Raw genomic sequence first — 26,115 nt, forward strand, 5'->3', positions numbered from 1 at the left:
CGATATGTCAGTATTGTCATTAAAAATATCAGTTATCACAGGTTCAATAATGATAAAAAATAAGCTGTATTCTATATTGGACTTTTCTGAGCAAACTTAGTGTATGTTGCGAGCTGGAAGCAGCACACTCACCTGCAGGTGATTGGGTTAAGAAAGAGCACTTTGATTACTGATTGGGTATTTTGAAGTTCCTCTCCAGACATGTTTTAAACTATGTAAAAATACTCTAGGTTTGACAGGTGAAAGAGCAGCGCGCATCAAGATAGTTAGCGGAGGACACGCCGGAGAGAATCAGCCACATGCTTGAGCCTCAGTCAGACCCAGACTCAGGAGTTTGTTGTGACCAAACAACAGGCAGACGTATCAGACCTTAGTGTAGTTATTTGTTTATGCTGTTTGTCAGCTTGTTAGCTTGTAACTGGCAGTGGCTAACACAGTGTTAGTGGTTGTGCTGATGCAAACTCTTGCCCTCTGTGCTGACAAGGTTTCGGTGACAGGTGTGTATCAGGTTGGTTAGCATTAGAGGAAACATCAGACAGACTCAGCCTCATGTTTGAGCCTCAGTCAGACCCAGACTCAGATGAGGAGTCTGTTGTGCATCAAAATTGGCGATTATCAGACGTAACGGTTAGCGCAGTCTGTTATTTGTTTATGATGTTTGTTAGCTCGCAACTGACAGTGGCTGATACAGTGTTAGTGGTGGTGCTAATGCTAACTCTCACTCTCTGTACTGACAAGGTTTCGGGTTTATTTTGCCTCACCCTCTGTCTCCACAAATTGACGGGATTGGGTCCTGGCGTATGAAAACCCATGTCTTGTCTTACATAAAAAAACAGTAACGATAACAAGGTTAAAAACTATATTTTCATGGGAGAGGGCCTTTAAGCTCACTGTGACTCATTCTTCCCCTGTCCATGTCCAACGTCTTGACAAATGTGTGTTACCTTGTTTGTTTTGCTTGCGTTTCCTGTTTCCTGCTAATGACAAGTCACAAAGTATTGTTCAATTTTAAGTGCACTCTGGTGAGTCACTGAGAGTTTTGTCATGGAGGGGCCAGACCAGTCTCTCTCAAACTTAAATTAATGTTCTTGGGGTCCAAAGGTTTCAATAGGAAACAGCTCAAACATGAATATACTGCTCACTAAATATGCCATACAGGGCAGATGATTTCCCTTCTGAGGCTGACTTTATGGAATAGTTTGTGGAGATACAAACAGCCTGGTGATCATGTTTTCTGTGGGTAATGATGCACACCAAGCAATTTCAATTTGGATACTAATGGCGTGTCATCACCTCGCTGCAACTGTAGCATCCAAATGACAGAAAAAAAAATGTCTGTGTACCTGTGTAAGAAATAATGAGCTGTTGAAAGTTATGTACAGAAGCAGATATGCATGTCTATAAAATATGTTTCATTGTGCTCATCAGTTCATTTTATTTATTGTATTTTGCAACTGTGGCAGCAACACAGTGCTCACTAATGTCATTTGCGAATACAGAAGCAGCTGTGTATTTATGAGGAACATTTTTTAGGATTAGATCAATCAGATGTGATTTTTTCAGGACATCTCAGAATAGGTCTAGTGGGACTATCTGAAATGACCTGAAAAATCATCACATTTTATTGTTCTAATCCCACAAATGTTCCTCATGAATACACAGCTGCTTCTGTAATCGCAAATGACATTAGTGAGCACTGTCTTGTTGCCACAGTTATAAATACAAGGACTCCCAAAACACATCATTATTAAAAGCCACATGAAACATTTTACACAACAAGGTTGTGTTCATGGCCTGTTTTGAAAATTAATCTCATTACTGACGTTGAAAATACCTGGAAATTCTTTTATGATGTTTTTTACTGAAACTGTTGACCAGCACTTTCCCTTCAGAAAAGGACAGAGTTAAAGGCTGAAATGATGCACAGTTCAGATTTATCCAATTTACTTCATGAGCGCAGTCTTAATTCAGTTGGGTTTTTTTTTCTTTTCGCTTTTAAGGCAACTGTGCCACGAGTGCACAGTAGCAATTAGAAAAGCCAAAGCTGATGGCTTCCTCACAGAAACTACAAACAATCCAAATAATCCCTTCACATTTCAACTATTAAATCTTTATTTAGAAATAAAAATGGCATAGAGGTTCCTCCGTGCATTGTTTCACATTAAGTTTTTCATAAGGTTGAAATGCTTGTTCCTTGTTTGATTCTCTGAACATTAGTCATGAGAATTCCCCATCTGTTTGTTCTGACGGTCATGATATGGTAAGTCAGTCCTTTAGTGTCATTCCAGTCTCAGAGATGCATAAAGGCCTCAAACTTTTTGACACCAGAACATCGGAGGGTCCTGATCATTTAGAGTCTTCTTTTCTAAAGCTAGCAGCTGATTTCATTGCACAACCTTTGACGCATCTTTTTAATCTCTCTCTCTCTCTCTCTGGACATGAACAAAATTCCTCTTATATGGAAATCTGCCTTTGTTCTTCCCTTGCTTAAAGGGGGTGACCCTACAGTATTAAATCATTATCGGCCCATCTCCAAATTGTCTGTGCTGGTTAAGCTTCTGTAATCCCTTGTGAGTGAACTGAAGTAGTTCTTTTGTCTTAACAATATCTTATATGACTTTCAATCAGGTTTTAGGAAAAAACACAGCTCTACTACAGCGGCCTTAAAACTATTAAATGATTTTATTCAGTCTTTAGACAACAAATAAGATTGTGAAGCCCTTTTTATTGACTTATCTAAGGCAATATTGAAGCAAATCAGTGTAAGACTGTCAGAAAATATCTGTTGGTTTTAAAATGATCTGTCAGGCAGATCTCAGTGTGTACAGGCAGCAGGTATCGGTTGTAGCTCCCTTAGTCTAAGGGCGCACCCCAGGGATCGGTCCTGGGACCACTCCTATTCATTATATATATCAACAGTCTCAATCAAAATGTTCCAAACGCAAATGTCCACTTTTATGCAGATGATATTGTGACGTACTGCTCTGTGTCTACACCAATCAAAGAATCAACAATCAATTGTCTCCAACAATCAAAGACACTGAACCTTCCATCTATCACAACCTTTCAGGGCTCTGAGACTGAATCTGTATCTCAGTACAAATATCTAAAATATCTAGATTTAGAATTGATGACTGTCTCTCTTTTACACATCATATTCAGCAATTGGTGAAAAAACTTAAGTTTAAATTGTTTTTTTACTTTAGGATCAAGTCATGCCTTTCCTTTGAGAACAAAAGGAGACTTGTTGCTACCATCTTCATTTTATACATGCATGCATATTCATAAGGTGCTAGATACCATCAACCATGGAAAACTGAGGTTTAAAGCTTTTACTCACCTTTGATCAATGTATTTTCTGGTTGGATTATCTACTTTGTCCACCTGTTAACTTAATCTTTGGCATGTTCTTATTTGTGAGGCTATTCTTGATCTGCTGGCAAGTTATTATGCTCGTTCTCAGGACTTATTCCTACTGTCTGTCCCTAAAGACTGTACTGAATTGTAAAAGGGTGTTTAGGTATTCTGCTCCCTCTGTTTCGAATCAGTTGCAAAACTACCTGTATCTCAGGGATCTTGGCTCACAAGATGTAGTCATTTTAACTGACTTGGAGACAGAAACATCTGACTGTAGATGTTTCGTCTGATTCATATTGCCTGTTTGATCCCAGATATTGATTTCTTGTAATGAATGTTTGATGAATTTCTGTAAGGTATTCTTTATTTTCATTGCAAAGTGTGTGTGTGTGTGTGTGTCTGCCATGTCAGCCTGCTAAAAATGCATAGGGCACCTTCAGCTACACTTCAAGCTGATCTGAGAGGGAAAGAAAATTACACCGCATCACCCAGTTTGTATTTACTCTTCCCACAAGTGCTCATTTTAGTGCAACAAATGACATGGTGCACCATGAAATTACAGAATGGGGAAAAATCCACTTGTGTCCAACAAAATTAACATGTTGCCCGACCCAGGTCACTGCAATTGTTCTACAGCACAATAGGGTTTTTTTTTTTTTTCTGATAATGAGGCAAAGTGCATCCCCGTCCAAAAGAGGAGGTCTGGACAATCAGATTATTATCTGTGTTCACTTGGCATTTTAATTGTGTGTGTGGCAACAACCAAACAATTATAACCTGATGCTTCAATCATGCATCTTAATTCCAGTGTTTAAGAGGGTCTTTGTGTTTATATTCTAACTTGACCTAATGGAACAAGTGAGCTGGTGTTTTGCTGGTGCTCAGGAGGAAGGAACATGCCTGGAACTCCACTGAAACTATTAACTCGTAGTGTTTTGCAGGTTTTTATCATAAATTATAACTGTCAACAGCAGCTACCAAGAGCCAGACTCCACTTCCTGTAAAGCTGTTGTTCCACTGGCTTCTGGCATTAAGTGTTTCTTTCAACTGTCTTCCTGAAAAAAAAAATTTTTTTGATGAATACTTTTTGAACCGAGCCTGGAAGTTACATTATCTTCTGTAAGAAACTGGATCTTATTTTTAGGCCATAAATTGTATCAGTATTAATGAACCTAACATTGTTCTTGTTGAGTTAATAGCTGAGATCTGTGAAACATGAGCACCATCGCTTGAAGTCACACAGTCAGAGAGGTTTTAGCAAATGTATCTACCTAAATGATAAATGGTAAAATTAATAACCAAACAGATGTAAATATTCATCAGAGTTTACAGACCGACTGCCTGTTTTAACTTTGAGCTAATGTTCTTGCCGTAGTTGCAGTGAGAGATAATTACTGACATTTCAAGTGAGCTCACTTTACTGTACACCTCCAGATTCCAGAAGTTACTTATGATAACTTATAGAAACAACAGCAACGACCAAAAAGAAAAAATATCCAATTGAGCTTTGAATTACGATTTATTGAGTTCATTGCGGTGCATCTAGAGCATATTCTGACAAGCAACACTCTCTGTATGTATGACAAAAAGAAGAAGAAAAAGTTTCTCTATGTAATGATTTTGGTCAAATTAAGTGAATAATTCTCCAGCCAAACAGACCTCCCTGCTCTCTGCGAGCCCATTAACTTTTATTGTGAGTTTCATTTTTAATATTAGTCTTTAGTCAGTCCATATTTCATCCAGCCTGTGCACTCTGCTGTTTCTGACAATGTGCGTCTGTTGGCGAATGAGCTGTTGCTGCCTTTTTTAACCAGCTGTGTCCTTGATCATTAAATATCTGCAGAGAGGGAAGTAAATGCGTCGACTGACTGTATTGACTCCAACTTCCTCCTTGGCTGCTCACTTGTCTCCGCTAAACAACGGTTAGCTATCTGTTGGACACAAACAAGCAGCTTTGTACACAACTGTGTCCTAAAGCAGTCTTTGTTTACGCCGTTTTTATTTAGAGAAAGAGTGCACATAAAGAAAAGGGATAAACAATCTTTCCCTAATTGCATGCCATGTCTGGAGAAATCTGATTAATGGTCTCTTTACAAGTGCTCCAAGGAGGCTCTGCCACTGCTGTCACCCAGGAATTCAGTGTAAATGAGGGAGTCAAGGGTAAGAGTGACCTTTTCAAATATGCTTGTTCATAATGTCCCATACTCACGCCTGAAATTCTGCCCTTCATTTTAGCTGCACATGGTTCAAGCACACAGACACAAACACAAAATTACTCTTCTCACATCCCACGTCAACAGGCGCATGCATTGAAGTTTTAGCTTTATAAAACTGCTCTGAGGTAGAACTGCTCTCAGGACAGAAATATCATTTAGTGGTAATGGCTACAACTTTAATACTAGAGGCTGTTTTTCACTTCCTGTCTCAAAAACGAATGTGAGGCAACGTTCTGTTATGTACGGTGGAATGAAAATATGGAATCCTTTGCCATCTAGATGTTACACATTCAAGGAAGCTATTTGTAAGTTTTGCTGTTGCTACATAGCTAACGTTAGCATTAACAGCTGTTTACTTACCAGTCTAAAAAAAATGCTGCGAGTTCAGCATCAAACTTTATTCCTTCACTGTCCATCACTGGAAAGCAAACCTCTTGTTTTGCTTCTATATCTATCACTACTTTTCTTCTACTGAAGCTAGCACGCTAACCAGCTAGCTCCAGTCACTGTAGTGTCCAGTCTGCGCTGAAGAACAACAATGTTTGAAGCTCTTGGCAAGACTGGTAAGTAAATAGCTGTTTATGCTAACGCTGGCTGTGTAGCAATAGCAAAACTTACAAATAGCTCTTTTAACAGTGAAAACAAATATCTAATGGCACAGAACACCATCTTTTGTTACGTAATAATCTGACCATATGATCATTAAGGAGAAACTTTCTTGGTCATTTTTCATTTTTGATTCATTTTATTTCATTAGTAGTTATTAGTAGTTTTATTGTTGATTCTTTTCTTTTGTTTGTTTGTTTGTTTGTTGTTGTAGTTTGCTTGTTTGTTGGGTTTTTTTTTTGTCTCCCTCCGTCTTGGATTTTAATAAATTTTTTTTGCATTATGATGTTCCTGTAATGTTTACAGGAAGAGTATAGTTGCTAGCTTGGCAATGATGGGGATTCAAATAAATAAATAAAATAAACAAACCTCACATGTAATCAGATTAAAACAGGTAGGCAGAGCCAAAATTTCACTCTTGACTTTAAGAAAACATGCTGGAACATTTTCAGTGGAACCAACTGTACTCATGGATTTTATGGTTCTGGTAAATACCCAGGATCCAAATAGATCAAGACCTCAAAACTCCAGTTTTAGTGTTTTGTATTTTTCCTCTTTACATGTCCTTACATGAGTTCAAACACTGATTTTTATTCTCCTCAGGTGCTGTACAGTAAAACAGATCAACATTATGTCAGACACTGCCCTTCAGTGTCTGACATAATGTTGAGACTGATTTGATCCATTATAAATGGCTTTCAGGGACAGAGGCAATCTGTGTCCTTCCTGAGCTGCATCAACCTGCAGACTGAGAAACAACAAGGCCTGTGTTATGCTTATGTTTCAAATTGAAAATAAAGCACTCATAAAACAAAAAAGATGTTTAGCTGTCAGGGTGGATTTTACTGGACTTCCTGACAAAACACCGAATACAGTATTTTCAGGGTATAAGAGTTTTCAGTTTTAGATTTAAATTAATTGAGTGTCTCTGCCCTTCAAACATCCACTGCCAGTAAAGTCTGTGTCATCTGCCTCAGGTGATGTCTACAGTCATTTATAAAAGATTCATATAAGAGAGGATACACAGTAGACCTGCCTCTCATCTACAGTATATGTCTGCCAACCCTGCCCTCTGCTGGTGACAACATGCGGTGGATCTTCTGCTTCTGCAAACAAATTTGGTTTTAGTATTCACAGGAGTGTGCTTTCCCTCCACACAATCGTTGAGTGTGCCTGCTCCCTGTGTTTCCGGGAAAATTGAAATGGATGATTGAAACATTGTGGAGTGTGGACGAGAGCCGTTTGTGACATCGTGAGCTGAACTGATGCAAGTGAGCAGCTGGCACGCCTGCTAGTTATTATGAGCTGTTGCTTCCCAAGACCCCGTGCCTGCTCCTGGTGATGGTTTTAAAGAGCACCTACCCCCCCTCTTTAGGTCTATCAAATGTATTGTCATGTATTGAATATTATATATTGGGAGTCTTATTTTTGATTCTTCCTGATCAAAACTTTCTCCTAGTGCTGTTAAAATGTTTATTCATGAGCCTGTAAACAACAGGCCACATAATTCCTCACAGGCCTTTGTTACTGTAGTTATGTGGTCATGTGATAACAGAAAAAAAGCACAAGTGTTATTAATTATATTAATGATGGCTCAGGTCCATTCAGGCGTTCCAGTAAACACTGTGAGTGAGCCAGCACTGATGAGCCCTAAATGGGATCCACCCATTATTAACGTCATTAGTTACGCCTGTGCTTTTCCTTTCGATAACATCTGAAGCTGTCCACTGTGAAAAGGCCTGTCTGGACAGAGACTATTGTGCGTTCATGTAGGTTTTTCTCCAATGAGCTCTTGAAATGACTAACGGAGAATCGTTGTAACTGTTGGTACGGTGCAGTGTTGTGTGCAAAGCTCAGCAACTGCAACCAAACAGGTTCCACTCCAAAGCTTAGAGCATCTCATAAACATTACGACTGATTTGCTTAATGGCGCCTCAGTTCCATCACATGTCCAGGTTACCGTTCCAGTGAGAGAGCGTGCAATCTGTTATAAATGTTATAATGTCTGTGGTTTTCCTGCAATGATGTGTCATAATGTCTTCCATGAAAAGGTCTATTGTGCCTCTACATTGGGCCAAACATCACAATAAATGGGGGGTGGGGGGGCAGATGGATGTCTTAAGGAATCTGAAGAGTTAGCAATATTAAAATGACACCGAGTTACTGCAGGTCACATTTGTAGATTGGCTTTATATCCCATCAGATATCCCCGGACTTTCCCTCCGTTCCCTAACACCGGACCTCCCCAGCTCACTCACACACCTGTTCCCAGTTTCCCCATCATCCCAGCCAGTGTTTATTCTAGCCACCTCCTCCTGCTGCCTGCCAGACTATGCTTTGCTCGTCAAGCCTCTTTATGTCGTGGACTCCTGTCTGTCCTGTCTGCCTGTATTTGTCTGCATTTAAAGCATTTTCCAGTCGCTAATGTTGTCTGTCTTTTGTTTAGTGCTGGGCAGAGGGGGTACAGTGTGTTTATCAGAGGTTTTTGCTGAAAACAGCTGCCTGCTGTGTTGCCGTTGATAAGGACGGAGTCTGGAAAACCAAAATAATGAGCTAAAAGAGACTGAAAAAGCTGCAGAGCTGAGGGGAAGTCCAAAGTTAGCTTTTAGGAGAAGGGTACTATAAACCAAAGTGGGTTTGTGCCAGTCAATAATACTTTTTTGGATTTCTTTTTTACTGTGTGTATTTATATGTCTGTTTGGCATCGACACTGACTGCTCGAGGTTTTATGGCTCAAATCCTGGCCGTGCACTGGATCCTTCTTCTCTTCGCCGTGTGCATTAAAAAAAGATCAGGTCACTGGAAAGGTCATTCAGGTTTTGGCTGCTGCATACAAAATAAAATAACCACAGTCTTTCTTTCAGGGGTGATACTGTATGTTCTTACTTACTGTTGTTTGTACTAACTTTGAAACACCCCCACCCCTAACTATTAGAAGCAACAGTGATAACATTCTTGGCTCTTGCACAAGTCTCTGACTTAAAGGCTTCTCCTCTTATCTGTGTGGGAATAATCAGAGTTTCCAACAGGATGTGACTTTAAAAATATATATTAATCACTCCATATCTCCTGACTTTCAAGACGCATTTTTGAGTGACAGATTTTTAAAATAACATTCCAGTTAATGGCATCCAGTGGGTTTCACAGACCGGACTTGGTCAAATATTTTAAGTTAACAGAGGACATCCTCATCCGTCCTCCCTCACCGTCTAGTTCCTCTCTGCCTCCTCCTACTCAGTACACAAGCGCCGACCTGCTGAACTGTCAGCACTGCTAAGTGGCTGATTTGTAATCAACAGCCTCGCTCTGAAATTACACTTAATTTCACCCTCTGATGTGTATCTTAGATATCAGCACTCAGCTCTGCTTGAACAGTCTTTAACTACTACCGTGCCTGCACAGGCTTTGTACATTCGCAGTACGCTGGGTAGTGGTGGATGCTACTTGCTTTGGCTCACCAAATGAATCATGAATGTTGTTTTTCATAAATGCTAAACTGTAATTATGTATTTATGGAGAGTGTGTGTGTGATGTTCTAGTCCTTTTCTTAAAGAATAAGTCTTTCAGTTTTCTCATCAACAAATCCCATGAAAAGACCAAAACCAAAAAATACAAAGTGTAATTTTATTTCAAAAACATGAATCATGAATTTCCTTAAGTAGCTGGTCTCGTCATCTTTTGCAGTAAACAGTGCGTTCGTTGGTGACTATTTTCAGCCGTGGATAAACACACATTTGGTGCTCTGCTGAGCAGCAGCAGGATGGTGCATGTGGGACTGACTCAAAAACTACAATGGCCATGTTTATTGTAATGAAGGAACATGTCATCAGTGCAACAGTGTGGCAGATGTTTTTAATAGTCTATGGACAACAAATGTGCTGATCTACAGAGAAATAAATCAAATCAGGCTTTGGCCACACATGCAAGACTTTGTAATAGGATCCATCTGTCAGTTTTGGTCTGCTGAAGGGGTTTGTTGACAGTATGAAAAAGATAAAATGTCCAACCTTGTCCTCTAAGGGCTGATTTTATTTTGCCAACATTGAACTTTCTTGATTGGAAATATCCAGCATGAATCACACTGGCTGTAAATCGTTCAGTCTCAGCTGGGTGTGTTGTGGGCAAACAGCTTGTTGTTGTGTTTGGTTCTGTTACAGAGGGGAAGGAAGTGATCAAACAAAATGTTCTGGTACACTGTACTTAAGAGCTGTTTATTGTCTCTCCCCACCTCCTGGATGCAAGCTGAAATTCAAAGCACGAGGTGCGACACACGCACCGCTACACAAAACCTAACCCAGCAGAACGCTGACAGACATTTTCATCCCTGTAGCTAGAATGGTTAAAAAAATGTAGTTTCTTCAGGCATTAATCAAACCATTTCTGCCTCCAAAAATTCTTGGAGCTACACCTTCATCCCGTTTCAGAGTAACCGATTCAGGGGCTGCCACCGGGGCAGATGGGTCTGCTTGGTGGTTTTGGGTCTCGAGGGCTATTTTGACCTTTGTTAATCAAGCTCTGCGGTGGTTAGGCCTGCTTGGTAATTCTGCCCCGCCACCATCTGCCCTTTGAGTCTCACTGATAAATAGTTTAACGTGTGAACAACTTTTTCATGTGAGCAAATCTTTAAAAGAGCTTTTTAACTGAGATTAGAATCGAACTTTGAATGATAGGTCTGATGTTCTGTATATGTTGTTAAAACATATCAATGAGTGGGGGCCCTGTAGTAAATCAAGTAAATCAAGCTGAAAATAGTCCCCAACAAAAACACAATTTACTCTTGTTGAATAAATTTGCTATTGTAGGAAATAATTTCAAATGAAACATCATTAATCTCCAGGTAGAAAGAAGATACAAAATAAACTACATGGATAGAAGGAGTGTCAGGGACAAGGTGGTGTTGATCTTTAGAGACAGTTTATTTAAACTTGAATTCATGTACAGCAGTTCCACTGGAGAGGGAAAAAGGATTTGAATGACATCCTAGCCACATTAAACCTATGGTCCTATCTACTGTATGTACAGGGAAGAGGATGCAGCTCGACAGTGCAGAAGGCACAGAGTTGGCTTAATACTAGCCTGTAAGCGCTGCTAATATGACAGAAAGGATATCAAAGTGAAATGGCAGCCTTATATACGAGACTCCTGTGTGTGTTTTGCTTTATGTAAAAGCCAGGGAGGAGAATATGGCTCCACTGTTTTAACTCCAGTCCTCAGTGATATAGTGGAGCAGATTCAAAGCTACGACAGCAAGCGTGGTCATTGGAGCTTCTCGGAGCTCAGAGGTGGAAACACAAGCATTGTGTCTGGATTTGATTCTGGAAAGCCGGTGCGTTTTACAATACGTGATATGTGAAACAAAACCCCCCCCACCCCAAAAAAACAGACAATGTTAAGGCATTTTGCAATTAGAGACGCAATTCTAACCAAAGATGAAGACAGAGAAATCACACAAAGAGGGATAAGATGCAAGTAAATGCAGGTCACCAACGTTACTTATGACGGTTTGGCAATAATATGGCATGCTTCATTCACATCTTCTAAGATCCCTCCACTCACACACACCCTGCCAACCTCCCACCCGCTTCCCACCCAACACCCGCAATCTCCACCCGTCCAGAAAGAGCTGCCAGATCCTTCATAAAGAGTCCAATCGTGAGCACACAGGAGACGGCCATGACGGTAAAAAGCAACAGGTGCATGCTCGAATATGATACACGTCAGAATTAGGAAGACTTGGCCCAGCATCATTCAATGTGGAGCGAAAAAGGTATCACAACCATTAGGAGCAGAACCCAACAACCTCCCACTCATCCACCAACGTGCACGCACACACACACACACACACGCACACACACACACACACACACAGAAAAAAAATTAAAATGTACAAAGTGTTTGATACAATAATGTGACAAGAGATTCATTTTGCCACAAAAAGATAAACCATATATGAATATCACTCGAACTAAAACACAATTCAAGTAAAGCCTTTCAAACAGAAAAAAAATAATAATCAAACTACATCATATTTTAAAATAAGTTGGAATTCTTGCATCTCAGATTTAGATTATGCTTCTTATTAAAAAGTACATTCAACAGGTACATCAATTATGGAACAAAAATATAACACAGAGGTAAGTAAAATCTACCAGTAATTTGCTATTGAAAAAAAAAGTCATACATAACGTTTATAAAAAGGCGGATTTAGATTGTTGTTTATTCTCTAGTTTTCCTTTACAACTGTTTCTACTGCATCTTCTCTGGGCAAAGACACGCGAAGATCAATTTAAAAGTGTTTTCATTCGTGGCAGAACAGCACTGCGGACAGTGTTTGGAAACTCAGGATTTTAACCTAATCTAAGAAAAGGAATTTATTCTATAAATCCAATGTGTTGCAGTACATTTGGAATAAATGATTGTCAAAGTCAACCATGCTCTCAAAATGGAAGAGCACAAATTTCCATCCTTAAAGCTACAGTTTCAGCACAACACAATGACAACTTTTATGTATGGATGTCAGGGGAGGTGGGCTTGTTTTATTTCTGTGCGCAGTCAAGTCACTATGCACGGAGGAAATCCCATTACACTCGCAGGTATCCAGGCGTTCAGTCACCTGGAACCAGCTTTCAGAGAATCACAGTCTAAAGCCGCCTTTATTTATCTGAACATCTTCCAGACTCACTCACACACACACACACACACACACACACTCACACACCAAGTGAGTTTTTGCACATTTTGTTGTACTACAAAATAATAAAACTTATTTTAATCATAAATATATTAATTTTATAAATATAATTATAGGGTAATTTATAATTATATTTATTTTTATAAGGAGCCCCACTTGTTTGTTCAACATCAAACATTTACATGTGACCTTGGACAATTTTTTTTTAATTTTATTTTTTATTTCTTTGCGGGAGCGAATAACACAAAATGTGCAAGAAGTCTGAAGGTGCACTAACTAAGCAAACACTTGAACACGTGCAACTGATATTGACTTGCTTAAAATAAAAGCACGAGTAATTCAAAAGCCTCTTAAAAATATAATAACTCAAGGGCCACTTGACATTTACATTAATAGGACACAGATCACAACTTTAGATTTCAAACCACAGGCTCATCAGACTGGAATAGAACAAAAAAGAGAAAGATGGCTGTGGAAGAAGGGACTGGCAAGCTAACGTTGGAAAGAGAGAAAACGATCTCCCCGCCTATTTTTAAGCAAGCAAGTCAATCATATCGTACTGTAGGTAAGGCAAGATAATGTTTCGCTTCATCCAGGTGCAACAAAGAAGACTGTATCGAACATCACGAGTCTAGAAGCCAAAACCACACAACCGCGGCAGAGCGAGTGGCAGCTGATAGAAGACGAAGAGGCAGGTGAGTTGATGAAGCCACGGAGGAAAGAAAACAAAAGGCAGAAAATCATATTATAAGTGTGACGACATCTACTTGTCTCAAAATAAGAAAATAAGAACTAATTCTCAACACAAACCACAGGTTCTGCAGCTGATTTAACTGCCATTAAAATGGGACTCATTAATTTCACTGTTGATGGTGTATTTTGTTTGTACATTAATGTGCGCAGTGCAATTATCTAAATACTTTACTCCTTGTTCACTGACACTGCAGTCACACAGGGGAAAATGGATATTTAATTTGGCTGAGACAGAATATGATTGAGAGTTAAATTCAATTAAATGAACTAATTGCACAAAGCTGCTTTTTGAATGGACTTCATGAAATGTCCCAATTCTGATCAGACTCTTGGGTTTGGTGCAGAGAAACATGCTACATTCATTCTCTTCCCTGTTGAAGCTGCAATGCCAAGTGCATACTTTTGATTTAATTCACAAGCATCTCATCCTCAAGCAAATACCTCAACCAAGGTATTTAAGCATATTCAGTTCACTTAAAAAACGTATTTTAAGTGACTAAACACCATGCTCTCTCATCAGAGGAGATAAAAAAAACACTTTGAATATCTCAAAACCTTCTGTAAACAAACATTTACATGGTAGTTGCTATAAAATGTATAGTGTGACCCACCTCTCTGCAGTTGGAAAGGACTTTGAAAAAATGGTAGAAAAATGGTAATGTAGTTCTTGAATCTGGCCTTTTGCTTTTGTTTACGTACTGCATGTTCTGACATGGCACAAGGGGACTCAGGCAAAATAATGATAATAATAATTATAATAATAAACCAAAAGAAAAAAAAATAAAGGTTTTGCACAGAATATCAGAGTTCCTACAAATATTTACACCACAGATACAGGCACTTGTATATCTTTGGTTGGAGAAACCCAACATTGCAAGAGTAATGCATTCACAGAGCTTTTGTGTCCCTTATTGTATTTCCAGGGTTCACTAGGCAACTGGTATGTTTATTTTTATTTCTTCTGTTTCTTTGAGTTTGTCCATGTTACAGGTAAGTTCTGACATAGCTCTCTGATGACTTTTTAACTCTCTGACAACGCCACCTGCAACACAAGAAATGTAGTTTAGTGCAGCTCACGACCTCGTGACACAGTCCCTCACAGAAACAACACACACACACACACACACACACACACACACACACACACACACACACACACACACACACACACACACACACACACACACACACACACACACACACACATCAACATAAGAAATAGAAATGTGGACAGAAGCAGTGAAGTCAGATGAATGCAAGATGACAGAGAAGATTCTTTAAAGGAGCTGTCTGTAAGCGTTGCTATTGCTACATAGCCAACATTAGCATTAACTGCTGTTCACTTACCAGGCTAGAAGAAACGTTGCGAGTTCGCAATCAAATTCACTCCTTTTGCTCGCTCCAGTGGTGGAAAGAAACGCCAATGTTAACTCTGGTTTTGCTCCTATTTACTATCTTTTCTTTTCTTCTGCTGAAGTTAGCATGCTAACCAGCTAGCTCCGCCCCGGTCGGACTCTTTCGTCACTTTTTGAGTGACTGTTGCGTCTAGTCTGCACTGAAGAAGTAGAGCTGCTCAGAGGACTTATTATAACCTCTTGTATAGTAAACGCATCGATGGCTGAAGCTCTAAGCAAGGCAGGTAAGTAAACAGCTGTTAATGCTAACATTGGCTACTTAGCAACAGCAAAACTTACAAATAAGTCCTTTAAGTTTGATCAGATTTCCTCAAGTAATTTTGACAACTGTAACTACTGCCAAAGTCTCATGCTTGATAACACCACTAGGTCTAAATGTAATGGCTTAAAGAATTATGCATGTAAGCGAAAGGCTAATGCTGAGAAGAAGTCACTGAAGTATCTATTTTGCAATCATAAAGTATCTAAAATGTCACTATCAGAGTGAAGGACTTCTCTATTCAACACTGTGTAGCTGGTATCAAACATTATGCAAATGTATCATTCATATCCACATTTCCATGATGTGTTTATCACAGAGTTAGTGATGTTTAACTGGCGGGGCTGTTCTTCAGTAAAAACATGGACAAGACAACAGTATGTGGACAAATTCTGCGCTATTTGGTCAGCAGGCTCGTTGCAGGGAGGAATAGTACAAACATTGTGCTGTTGGATGCAGAATTTTAGTTTGGCTCAACCCCCATCTGCCTGCATCCAAAAATAAATAAATAAATAAAACAGTATAATTTGTTCCGTTGTTCCCTCAGCAGGACACTCCCAACCATCCGTTCGGCCTGACTCAGACAATGAGTCAGAGCATCTCTGTTCACCTCTGAACTGGTGCGAGCTGCCTCTGTGCACAGTGGCTGTGATGATGGGTGATACGTGTGGGTAACGCCGTTGAGTTACATCAAACAATAAGACCAAAGAGGACAACCTTCCTTTACTCCCGCAGCGAGATGCGACGACGCACGTACCACATAAACAATGTTCACCAACAACTCACCTCCTGATACAATCACTATAAACATTACCTGAAGCATAATTTGCAAATATGTTTGTGTTAACATCAGCAGTATTAATATGTGCTCTTTGTCTTAAGCAGGAAGGAGTTAATGTGCCAGAAAGTGCAACTGTTATATATAGTCATTTATATATTTTGGAAAATTGGCAGAAAAATCAGAAGCGTGATTGGATCATGTCTTGGACCGATCACTGGTCAACTGATGCTTGGCTGAAACTACCTGTTCACGTCACATAGCACTGCTGGTGTCTGTTGTACCTTCTCAGGGCAGAAGTCAGGGTTGGTTTGTCGTACTTTGCCGGGCCGCCCCTTAATGACTGCATAGCAGAACATAGTGATGACCATGACAAACAGGAAGTAGCTAGTGTGCATCAGATGCAGGTTGATGAGAGAACGGTCATCCTGGTAAGAAATGTGTTGAAAAACAAAAAGAGTTAAGAACAGAGTTAAATAACTTAAGGTTTTCCTATAATAAAAAGGGAACTTCTAGATGCTCCATACACAAAATGTGCTGCAGGTGCTATAATGAATCAGTACCTGTACATACCAGGGCTGGGTTACAATATAAAGTACATTATGTCACAGTAGACTTATTTAATCATAACTTTAATTTACAGAATGTGATTTAAATACAGAACGAGACTGTGGGACTTTTTATTTGTTTATTTATTTTTATGAACTTATGAGTTATTATCAGTTAACTTTTAATATACTTAGTATGATAGTTTACATGTTGAGACCTTATACTGCAGAGCTGATATATGCATGTGTTTTGTTGTCACTGCAGCACAACTTTGGGTTTTTCTTTTGGAGTGACATGTTTGCAGCTTGATATTACAAATATAATATTACATATAATATAATATTACAAACTATGAATCCAGTATCTTTTAAAGATGCGTTGATAAGTCCAGTGGCCTGATACTTAAGGCCACCTCACCATAACTGTAATTAACACCTTTATGGCATTACACAGTAGGACTAAAGAGTAAGGGAATAAAACATGAGGAGAAATAAAATGAAGCCATTTCTGCTCCATATGTCAAAATAAAGAGGAAGCAAGAAAAAGGAAGGAAACAGAAACCTCAAGTGTCAATTCATTTCTCTGTTATTTTGTTGACGATGTCTCAAGCACCACTCCTGTATCCTCTGTGTGTTGAAGTGGGCTGAGATCAGGTAACTGTGCAGGCACAGCATATATTTTTAAATTGTTTCCGGGCTCACTGAACCATTCAGAGCCCAGTTGTGGTCTGTCAATGGGATCATTGTAATCCTGGAACAATCTACTGCCATCAGTATAGAGCTAAGACTAAATGGCTTTTAGAATAGGTTTTGTGTTTGGTCACATTCACCTCATCTTATAAGGGGGTCGTGGAGTGATTTGATACCGTCTGAAAATCACACCTGAATAATTCCAATGACATATTTGGTCTTTTCTGTATTTTTCACGAATTGTTTTGAGCTACAGTTACTTTAATAATATAACACTATAGAAAAAATGTATGTTAAGTTAGGTATAAAATACTTCATTAAGAAGTATATACTTCTAACCATCTGACATCATATCTGCTTGTTTGAGTAGAAGAAGCTGCATCACAAACACTTCACTCTAAAACCTTGTCTGTATCGTTACTTTTAAATTTATACATCAGAAAAAATGAATTGGAAAATGAGAAATGAAGAATAATTTACAGAAATGAGTGCAAATGGTAGGAAGCATTTGGAAGAAGTCTCCCTTCCACCTGAGAGATCTCCACTAATAACAACATTTGACACTTGAACCAGGAACTCTGGAGGAATCTGAACAATGTTTGCTAGAAATCAGAAAATAAGGAGGTGGTGACTCACATCTGGAACGATGACAGTAAGCTTTGGGTTGAGTGCGTGGTACACCTTGCCGATGGCTCCTTTGTAACACCAGAACGGGTTGTAGTCCTGACTGTACTTGGTATCCGAGTCGCGGACTGTGGTGAACACCTTGTACCAGGATGTGGCATTGGTGTACGTCTCCGGCACGCAGTGTGGCGGCTGCCTGCAAACCGAAACACAGATTGCTGTTCACTGACTGGTGTTGGTTTCATTACGGTGCTGATGGTCGTGACGGCAGAAAAGTTACAGATGTTGTTGAAGAATTTATTGGTTTCTTTATATAATTCTCTGTATTTATTTCAAATGTTTTTATTATTGGACATTTTAAAGAAAATTGCAAGCAAAAATAGCTTGAAAGCAAAGGAACAAATACACCAAAAACTAACAGCTAGATTGCGTATAACAATAAAACAAAAATCAATGTACAGGGAAAGAACTGTAGATAATTATCTATTCTTACTTATTGATTTTATTTTCACATTGTGCAGGTAATCTTTGGACCCCCAGAGATTTCAAAAGACAGCTAAAACCCCATAATACTTTCCACTTAATTGAGATACTACAGTGTGATATTCAAAGAGTTTGTCCACACTGACAGCAAAGACAAACTACCGATATCAAAGTCACATCTGACATCTGATAGATCCAAAAGACACTGCTGATAGTTCTCAGTCTCCACTTGGGCTGCAGAGGTTAACGGTACAGATTCACAGATGGACAAGACGAGCTGCTGCTCATCGCTTCGGGCTCCAGAGGTCCTGGTGCCCGTTCATTCAAATATTCAACATGAATGCTGTGTTTGCTGCATGAGATTGTTTTGACATGTTTCACTAATCTAAACAAATAAACTTGTGCCCCACACATGAGCGTGTATGAACCCTCGCAAACTCATCATTTGCATGTGCAAATCATTTGTGAAACATGATGTGAAACAAGTGACTATAGATTCACAGCTGCTGAGGTGTTTGAAGATAAAATTTAATTGGGAGATTTCAACGACTGCTACCGAGAGAGCAGCCTCGTTTGGAAGCCCACGCAGGAAATGAGACGGGGCTACAAACAGTAGCTGTGAACAAAGAGAGCAGAGTGGTGGCTTTGACTCTTTAATAAACTGTCTTTGGCTTCTAGTGATACAGACATCATGTGTCTAACGTGACAGACACGCAGAGCAAGATTAACATGACCAGACAACAGCTAAGTTTCATTTTTGTAGATGAATAATTGTCATCTGCAGCTTTTAAAATCTGCTGGCAACATTTTTGATTCCAGCTGGTGGTTGCCATCTTCAAATAAAGAAACTGAAAATGTGACCTTATTTGATATTTGTTTAAATGCTATCTGACCATAAGGAAAATACCACTGCAAATCATCATGTGAATGAAATTTCCAATGATTTGATTAATTTGTTATTTGCTAACAAATAAAGAGAGAATAGAGGTGCAGGTATAACATCTAACTAAACTCCATATAAACATATTTATCTTTATCAGTTCAACTTTTAACATTGGACTGATCTGAAAATATTTCACTTTGTTGTTACTGGGTGTAAAGAACAATAAATGCCTCTATGTGTTTTGCCTTCATCCTCATTCACACATTGGTTCTCTTTTCTCAGACACATTATCACCAACTGCTGCGGCTGTCTAGATTAAACACTGTACGGACGCACTAACAGTCACACCCAAAGCAGTGAGAAATGACGTGAAGACACAAACATTAGATACTGAATTTCAGTTGGTCAGTTATCACTCAGCTCTATGCAGACATATGAAGTGTCTTCCTGTGAGTCAAGGAGGCAGTCCAACTCACACTGTGACTGGGAAGATATTGCTGGCCGCTGTGATGGTCATGCAAGTGCTGAACACCACCTGCTCGCAGTGTCCGTGCAGCACGCAGTCGTCTGAATTCCAGGATACAGGCAGGGTGAAAGTGATGTTTATTTCTTCATGGGCTTCCCGGCCTACGACACAAAAAACATGTGATTTTACAATGAGAGAACAACAGATTATTATAAGATTTACATTATTGGAGACAAATCTGTGTCTCTTCTCTAAGTGCTTCCACTTTTCAATCACTGTTTGCCTTCTATGTTTATGAAACGTACCCATTACCACAATTTATATGCCTCTAACTTGCATACCCACATTCTTGTAATTGTTATGTTGACATGGTAATAATTGGTTGTGATTAGCCATGATCAGGCTAAAACAAACTGCAGGCCTAGAGAGAGGCGCCTCCTACCTCTGAGGCAATTATTAGAGCCTAAAACAGTCTGCGCACAATTCCCACAGCAGGAAACCAGGGACAGCCGCAGCAGCAATATTTGATGTCATACCAAGCATCTCCCCTGATAACAAATGACAGACTGATTGTAGGCTTATGCAATATTTATCAAACTGCAAAGGGGATTATAAGATTATCATTCAAACTGAGTGCACTCCTGGGTATGACTGAACATAGATGTGTATATCCAGGGGGGGTGGTGGTGGTGGTGGTGGCGGCGGTGGCAGCAATGAGTCTCAAAGCAAAAGTAATTCAAGTCAAAGTCAAACAACTGGTGACCTTTCTAGTTAGTCTTCATGCACTTCATCGAGGTAATTTTCTCTCAAAATTTCATTTGTGGAATACACATGAAGAAGGTTAATTGGATCGAGACGTAGACATGAGAAACACAATTCATGATGAGGATTTATACAGAAAATCTCATTTCAAAATAATAACTAATATACAGTATACAACACATTTGTTTACACATTCATATACAATTTTATTTTTAAATAGATAAATGATGCATACTAAAATTTAAAGAAATCAGTTTTGAACAGTAATTAATTTTGCAAGGCTCTTCCTCTCTCATACTGTGTCAATTCAGCCAGGACTGCAGTATTTACTCAGTCTAATGCAATATTTGCATAGGTCCTTATTGACTTTGCCCATCCATTCTTGTTCCTTCGTAAATCTAAAACTTGGCAGACTGCTGAGCCAAACAAGGGGCTGAAACATGGGAACGTCCGTCTTTGCAGATTTCAGTAGTTGAAGCATTGTGCATTCAGTAGCCACGCCAAGTTATCTATCAGCCTCGGCATTAAATTATTAGTGCACGTCAGAGTTAATCAAAACAGATCAAGTATTTGGAGCTAGAACGTCCTCAAAGGCAAAAAGCTAAGACCAAGACTGCCAATCTGGACGGGATTAATATCAGTGCGTAGGGATGTGACGAATAAAATGACTGAACCTTAACCGTGGAATTTAATCTCCTCTGAATAGAGACAGAGTTACAACATTTTCATTCTGCTGTAATAGAATAACATGTTTAAATTGACCGATTTACATATCCTGACAACAATGACGTTTTGTTTCATGTCCACTACATATTTAATTTTCTTAAAAGATGGCACCTGATTCAAATATGACAATTAATTTTAGCTGCTTAAAGTAGATGCAGAACTCTGATGCCCAGCCTGAAAGACACAAATATGCCAAGTTTAAAGATGCGATCGTTTCTTTCATCCTCCCAAATTCTTTCTATGTGGAGCTGCTGACTGCTGCCTCAAAAATAGTCCAGGTCAGTAGCATGCATACATTTTTATCACATGACAAATAACTCACGAAGCAGTAACAATGTCTTTGTGACAATAATGTGCCTGAGTCTACAGTGCAGAGAAACAAATTTGCTGTTGCATGTGCAGAATTCCTGCTTCGAGAGATGCAGTGACAGCTCAAGCCAACCTGAAACATCAGTATAGGTGCGTGCCACGCAAAGCTTTCACTAGATCATCACCATCACCACAAGCTAAAATAAATTCTGGTCCTTCATTTTAGCTCACAAAAACTGCATTCTGTCTGTCAGCTGTGTATGAGCGGTGTATCCACAACCTGTAGTAGCGAGGCATGGCTGTTAGTTAATACAGGCTGGTTTGTAATGGTGCATTTACAACTGTTTTGTTGAGATCTCTGGCTACACTGTACGCGATGGATTGGTGACATTTTCCTTCTTGTGTTGATGTTTTTCATGAAGTAGAATGGAGTAAAACAAGTTTGTGATAACGATCTTAAACTGGGACAGGTGAGGATCACAAACAAGTACACACACTTATATAAAACAAGCCCACACACAGGTAAACAGGGCACAGGAACAACAACATTAGTTACAGGCTCTTGTATTACTTTTTCCTATATTTATTGGCTAGTCATTAAAGCTCTACCTAATTTCCAGTTTAACACATTTTTCCCCCCAAACACTGAGCACAGGTCAAATAAACTGGTGATGATGAGAAAGAGAACCTACCAGATAGACCAACTTGCTGCCCCAGCACTGTGGCGTACAGGTGAGTGATATTACGAGAGTACCCTCCGAACGGGCGCTGGGGGTCCAGCGTGAGGGTGATGGGGACTGAGATGTTGATGGGACCCGAGTCCTCCAGCAGGAGCGGAGCCTGGGTGCTGGAACGAGCTTGGCCGCTGGTCACGACCATGCTCTCTGGTGTGGTGGACTCGTTCAGGCCGTGCTTTATCGTTTCATTCTCCGACACACAAAAGTCCAGCTCATTGAAGCGCAGCAGAAAGGTGTTCCAGTCCTGACAAAGAGTAAGAGCTTTTTGAATGTTGAACATGACAATATGTTGTGATTAACCAAAGATCTATTATCTGATTTACACCATACCATGCACAGAACCTCCCTTATGATATTTAAGCTATGCATTAGCAGATATACCTTCAGTCCATCCAAGTGTGTTACTACTTACAACCTTTTTGATTTGCATATACTTCCTGTTCAGAATCACATGCAAAAGGTTTGTTTCCACATATGTACGTTCTGTATGGGACTGTAGGGGAAGTATTCTATATTCAGTCTTTATAATCGTTCGGTTTTGCTTTGACTTTTTGTTATCTCCGATTATCACTTTCATTTTCATGTGCATGTTACAGCCACATGGAAAGCGGTTAAATGTATTGTATAGCTTGCACAGTATATTAAGTAAACCTTTATTCCGTCGTTGTTATCCTAAAAGAAGCTTTTTTTTTTTTAGCCTTAAACACTGAAGTGGGTGACACTAGAAAAAGCTGAACAGGTCATAGACAAAAGCAGCATGATTTAATATTTAGGGCAAACGCATCCCTGTGGCATGAGGCAGGTCACTGAGCTCATGACCTGACATTTACCTTTAACAGTGACCACACGTTATTGGTACATGAAAGATACTTGAATGAGCAAACAATATAAATTCATCTCCTTTAAAGACCTGAGTGCACGTGCCTCACCTCTGTCAACTCTGGAGACTTTATCTCTTTAATCTTGAAGAAATAACCGATGGTCAGGAAGGCGATCGCCACTGCACTGACGCTGATCATAAAAATGACCAGTGGTGGACGGTTGTTGATGTAGCTTCTAAGGTTCTCTATAGGATTCAACAGGTACACCTGCATATGGACAAATACACAATGTGCCAACATGTAAGCAATAAGCTTGTGTCTCACTGGGGTTTCTCACAATGATAGTAAATAATAAGCTCTTACACCAACACTTTAAATTATGCATTATCTGTATCTGTGTATTCAGAATAGATCATGGAGTCACAGATATACAAATATGACAATAGATAACAGCTGCCTAGGGCTAGAGTCTCAAAACCTGAGTCTGTGTGAGGTAAATTTAAAGCATTTAAAATGTGATGCATTAATAAATGGGCCAGAAAAAATTTAGGGTTAAAATTGTGGAAAAATTAAAGGTAGTTTAGCTGAATCTGAGTCAGAATGTGACGACTGCTGGCAGATTTTACTCTGTTGTGACTGTCAGGCCAGAAGGGTTTAACAAAGGGAAAAAAAAGAAGTATATTGTACATTTTGTCTGACTAATGTTGCTTAAATGTCCTTCATAATGTAGGATCTGATGAAATCTCAGAGGATAAATTGGGGACAGATTAAATATAATCCAAACAATTTGAATATTCTGGCTCTAAGTGTCAACAATGGTGATGTTCCTTTTCAGTCACTCTGGATAGATGCAATAATGCTAAATAAATACAATTCTGATCAACTACAAATGAACCACACCTCTAAAATGTTTAATTTAGAGCACCACAAGAATGACTCACATTGACAAAATGTAATAAATGTGTATGTATGTATATGTACACATTTTAGGCGGCTAATTCATAAATGCTGACGTATATATCAGTATCACTTATGCAGTACCTTTAGGTCCAAACGCTACGGTTGCTTATATATATTGAAATTTCACATCAAATGGTTTAGCAAGTTGCTTTTAGCAGGAGCATGAGGTTTCAATGTGACATATGTTAACATACACAGGTTGATTTACAGGCAATGAAAAGGAATGAGTGGTTTTGAACTGGTACGACTTGAAGACTGTTATTCAGCTAATACGTTAATGAACCAACTGTTTCTGACTGGTACACAAAATTAAAAACAACACATGACAGATTGCTTCCTTAGACTGACACTGTATAACAGATTTTGTTATGCAAAATATTTTACTGCACACCAAATACAGAGCAGTTATTTATTTTTCCTATAAAAAGGCAGAAACTAGGATTGTCATTTCTTCAATGTGCCAACCAAAAGTTTTACCAACTAATATATATTTTAAAATTGCCAAAAAAAACACCAAATCATCGTTGACAGTTTGACAAGTGTTTTTTAAGTTGCCACTGTGGTGCAGTAGTAAGATAAGTGTTTATGCAAATAAATGTGTAAGTTTTACAACCTGTCCAGTTTAAAGAAGGACGCTCGTCATCATCCGTCACTCTACCTGCTTGTCTGCTTGTGCATGACGTTTAGCCATATTCTTCAAGTCAACATACTCTATGGTCAGTACATTAAGCAAGGCTAGTTTCCATGGAGAAGAAGTCCAAATTTTCCTCCAAAATACTAAGGTCTCAATTCCGGCTGCAGCATACAGTAAGATGTCAAAAGTTGACATTTTGTTGAAACAAAACGATTAAAAAACGTCAATGTTTTCAAAGTGCAGGGGCGCTAAGTCTTCCTAAGTCTAATTATACAAAGTAATTGCATTTGGCATTAAACAAACATCTTAAAACTACAGGGGTTTTTAGTCAAGCGCTGTATTTAGCTCTCTTCACACAAGAGACCGCAGCCAGCCAGGTGACAGAAGCTGTCAACCCTGTAGCACGATAAGCTAGCTACCTGGCCCTTTCACAATTCTTGCGAGATGTGACAACAAACGTGACATAATAAGGGTCAGGCTATAACATTGCCAAAACAGCTGGCTAAATTTAATGAAATTAGAAATAAGCAGCTCTCACCATTTTCTCTTTCTGTGCATGCGACGGATGCTAGCTGGGTGTTTCGTTGCGGGCCACAATAAAGGCAGCAGTTTTGCTAGCAAGCTAGCCTCGCTGCGGAGCTAGCCTGTACTGCTAGCTTGCTTGTTTTCCAGAAGCTAGTCCCTCCTGAATGTACAGCTGAAAAGCAAAAGTCGGTGATCGGTGGAGACGGACAGGCTTTCAGCGTTAAAAACACCACGTATACTCCTTCCCATTCTTTGCTCTATAGTTCACTGCAGGTCTGATGAGAAGTATCTCTTGCGCACAGTCTGGAATAACGTCAATAATATATCTGGGTCCTCCCTACTGACATCTCCTCCGCGTACTCGCGCACTGCGTAGTGAAAGCGTCGCAGCGCCGCCTTCTGGTTATTTCTGTAGAATCTGCGCCAAAAATTGATCGTCCATTCATTGAGAGATATTGCCGCTTACGCAATTTACGTACAAGACAGCGAGCTCCCATCGTGTTTACAAATCTTACAAGGCTCTTGCTACATTCAGGTACCGTCGGAAATATAAAGTGTAAAGGGGTTGCGCAACTGATGATTAGGTATGCTTATTTCGTGTCTTTAACTCGGGTGTATTGTAGTGTTTTGAAATGTCCTGTGCTACGAAACTAATAATAATAATAATAATAATAATAATAATGATCATAATAATAATAAGAAGATTGTTATTATTATTATTAATTTGGGTATTCTACAACTACCTAGGTGTACAATATGCAGAAACTTCTATCCCTGTATTCCAATATTCCTTGTAGCTTCCGAGCTGTAGTAACTTCTGCATTATTTATTTTTCCACCTGACCTGCCAAATAACAGTATGAGAAGGAAAATT

The 26,115-nt window shown here is 39.3% G+C and overlaps 1 protein-coding gene across 2 annotated transcripts; it reads right to left on the reverse strand.

The window, feature by feature from the left end:
- Positions 1-11,074: 11,074 nt before the first annotated feature.
- Positions 11,075-25,610, reverse strand: tmem248 (transmembrane protein 248). 2 transcript variants are annotated; one of them, XM_056397111.1, is made up of 7 exons: positions 25,257-25,610; positions 23,233-23,391; positions 22,259-22,547; positions 19,780-19,930; positions 17,950-18,133; positions 16,322-16,503; positions 11,075-14,665 (listed from the first exon to the last, which is right to left on the reverse strand). In XM_056397111.1, the coding sequence occupies exons 1-7, from the start codon at positions 25,257-25,259 to the stop codon at positions 14,608-14,610; spliced, it is 1,026 nt and encodes a 341-aa protein (XP_056253086.1). In that variant the 5' UTR covers positions 25,260-25,610; the 3' UTR covers positions 11,075-14,607. The 2 variants fall into 2 exon arrangements, with proteins under 2 accessions (XP_056253086.1, XP_056253087.1); XM_056397112.1 differs by having other exon boundaries at positions 16,360-16,503; positions 25,257-25,609.
- Positions 25,611-26,115: the final 505 nt, after the last annotated feature.

Source organism: Seriola aureovittata, chromosome 15 (assembly GCF_021018895.1).
Source record: "Seriola aureovittata isolate HTS-2021-v1 ecotype China chromosome 15, ASM2101889v1, whole genome shotgun sequence".
NCBI lineage: Eukaryota > Metazoa > Chordata > Actinopteri > Carangiformes > Carangidae > Seriola > Seriola aureovittata.

What these genes read in the sequence shown, in the direction of transcription:
- tmem248 (XM_056397111.1), bottom strand. An exon ending in AGTCTCCAGAGTTGACAGAG is followed by an intron (nt 22,548 to 23,232) that starts GTGAGGCACGTG and finishes ACTCTTTGTCAG; the next exon opens with GACTGGAACACCTTTCTGCT. An exon ending in AATATCTTCCCAGTCACAGT is followed by an intron (nt 18,134 to 19,779) that starts GTGAGTTGGACT and finishes TTCGGTTTGCAG; the next exon opens with GCAGCCGCCACACTGCGTGC.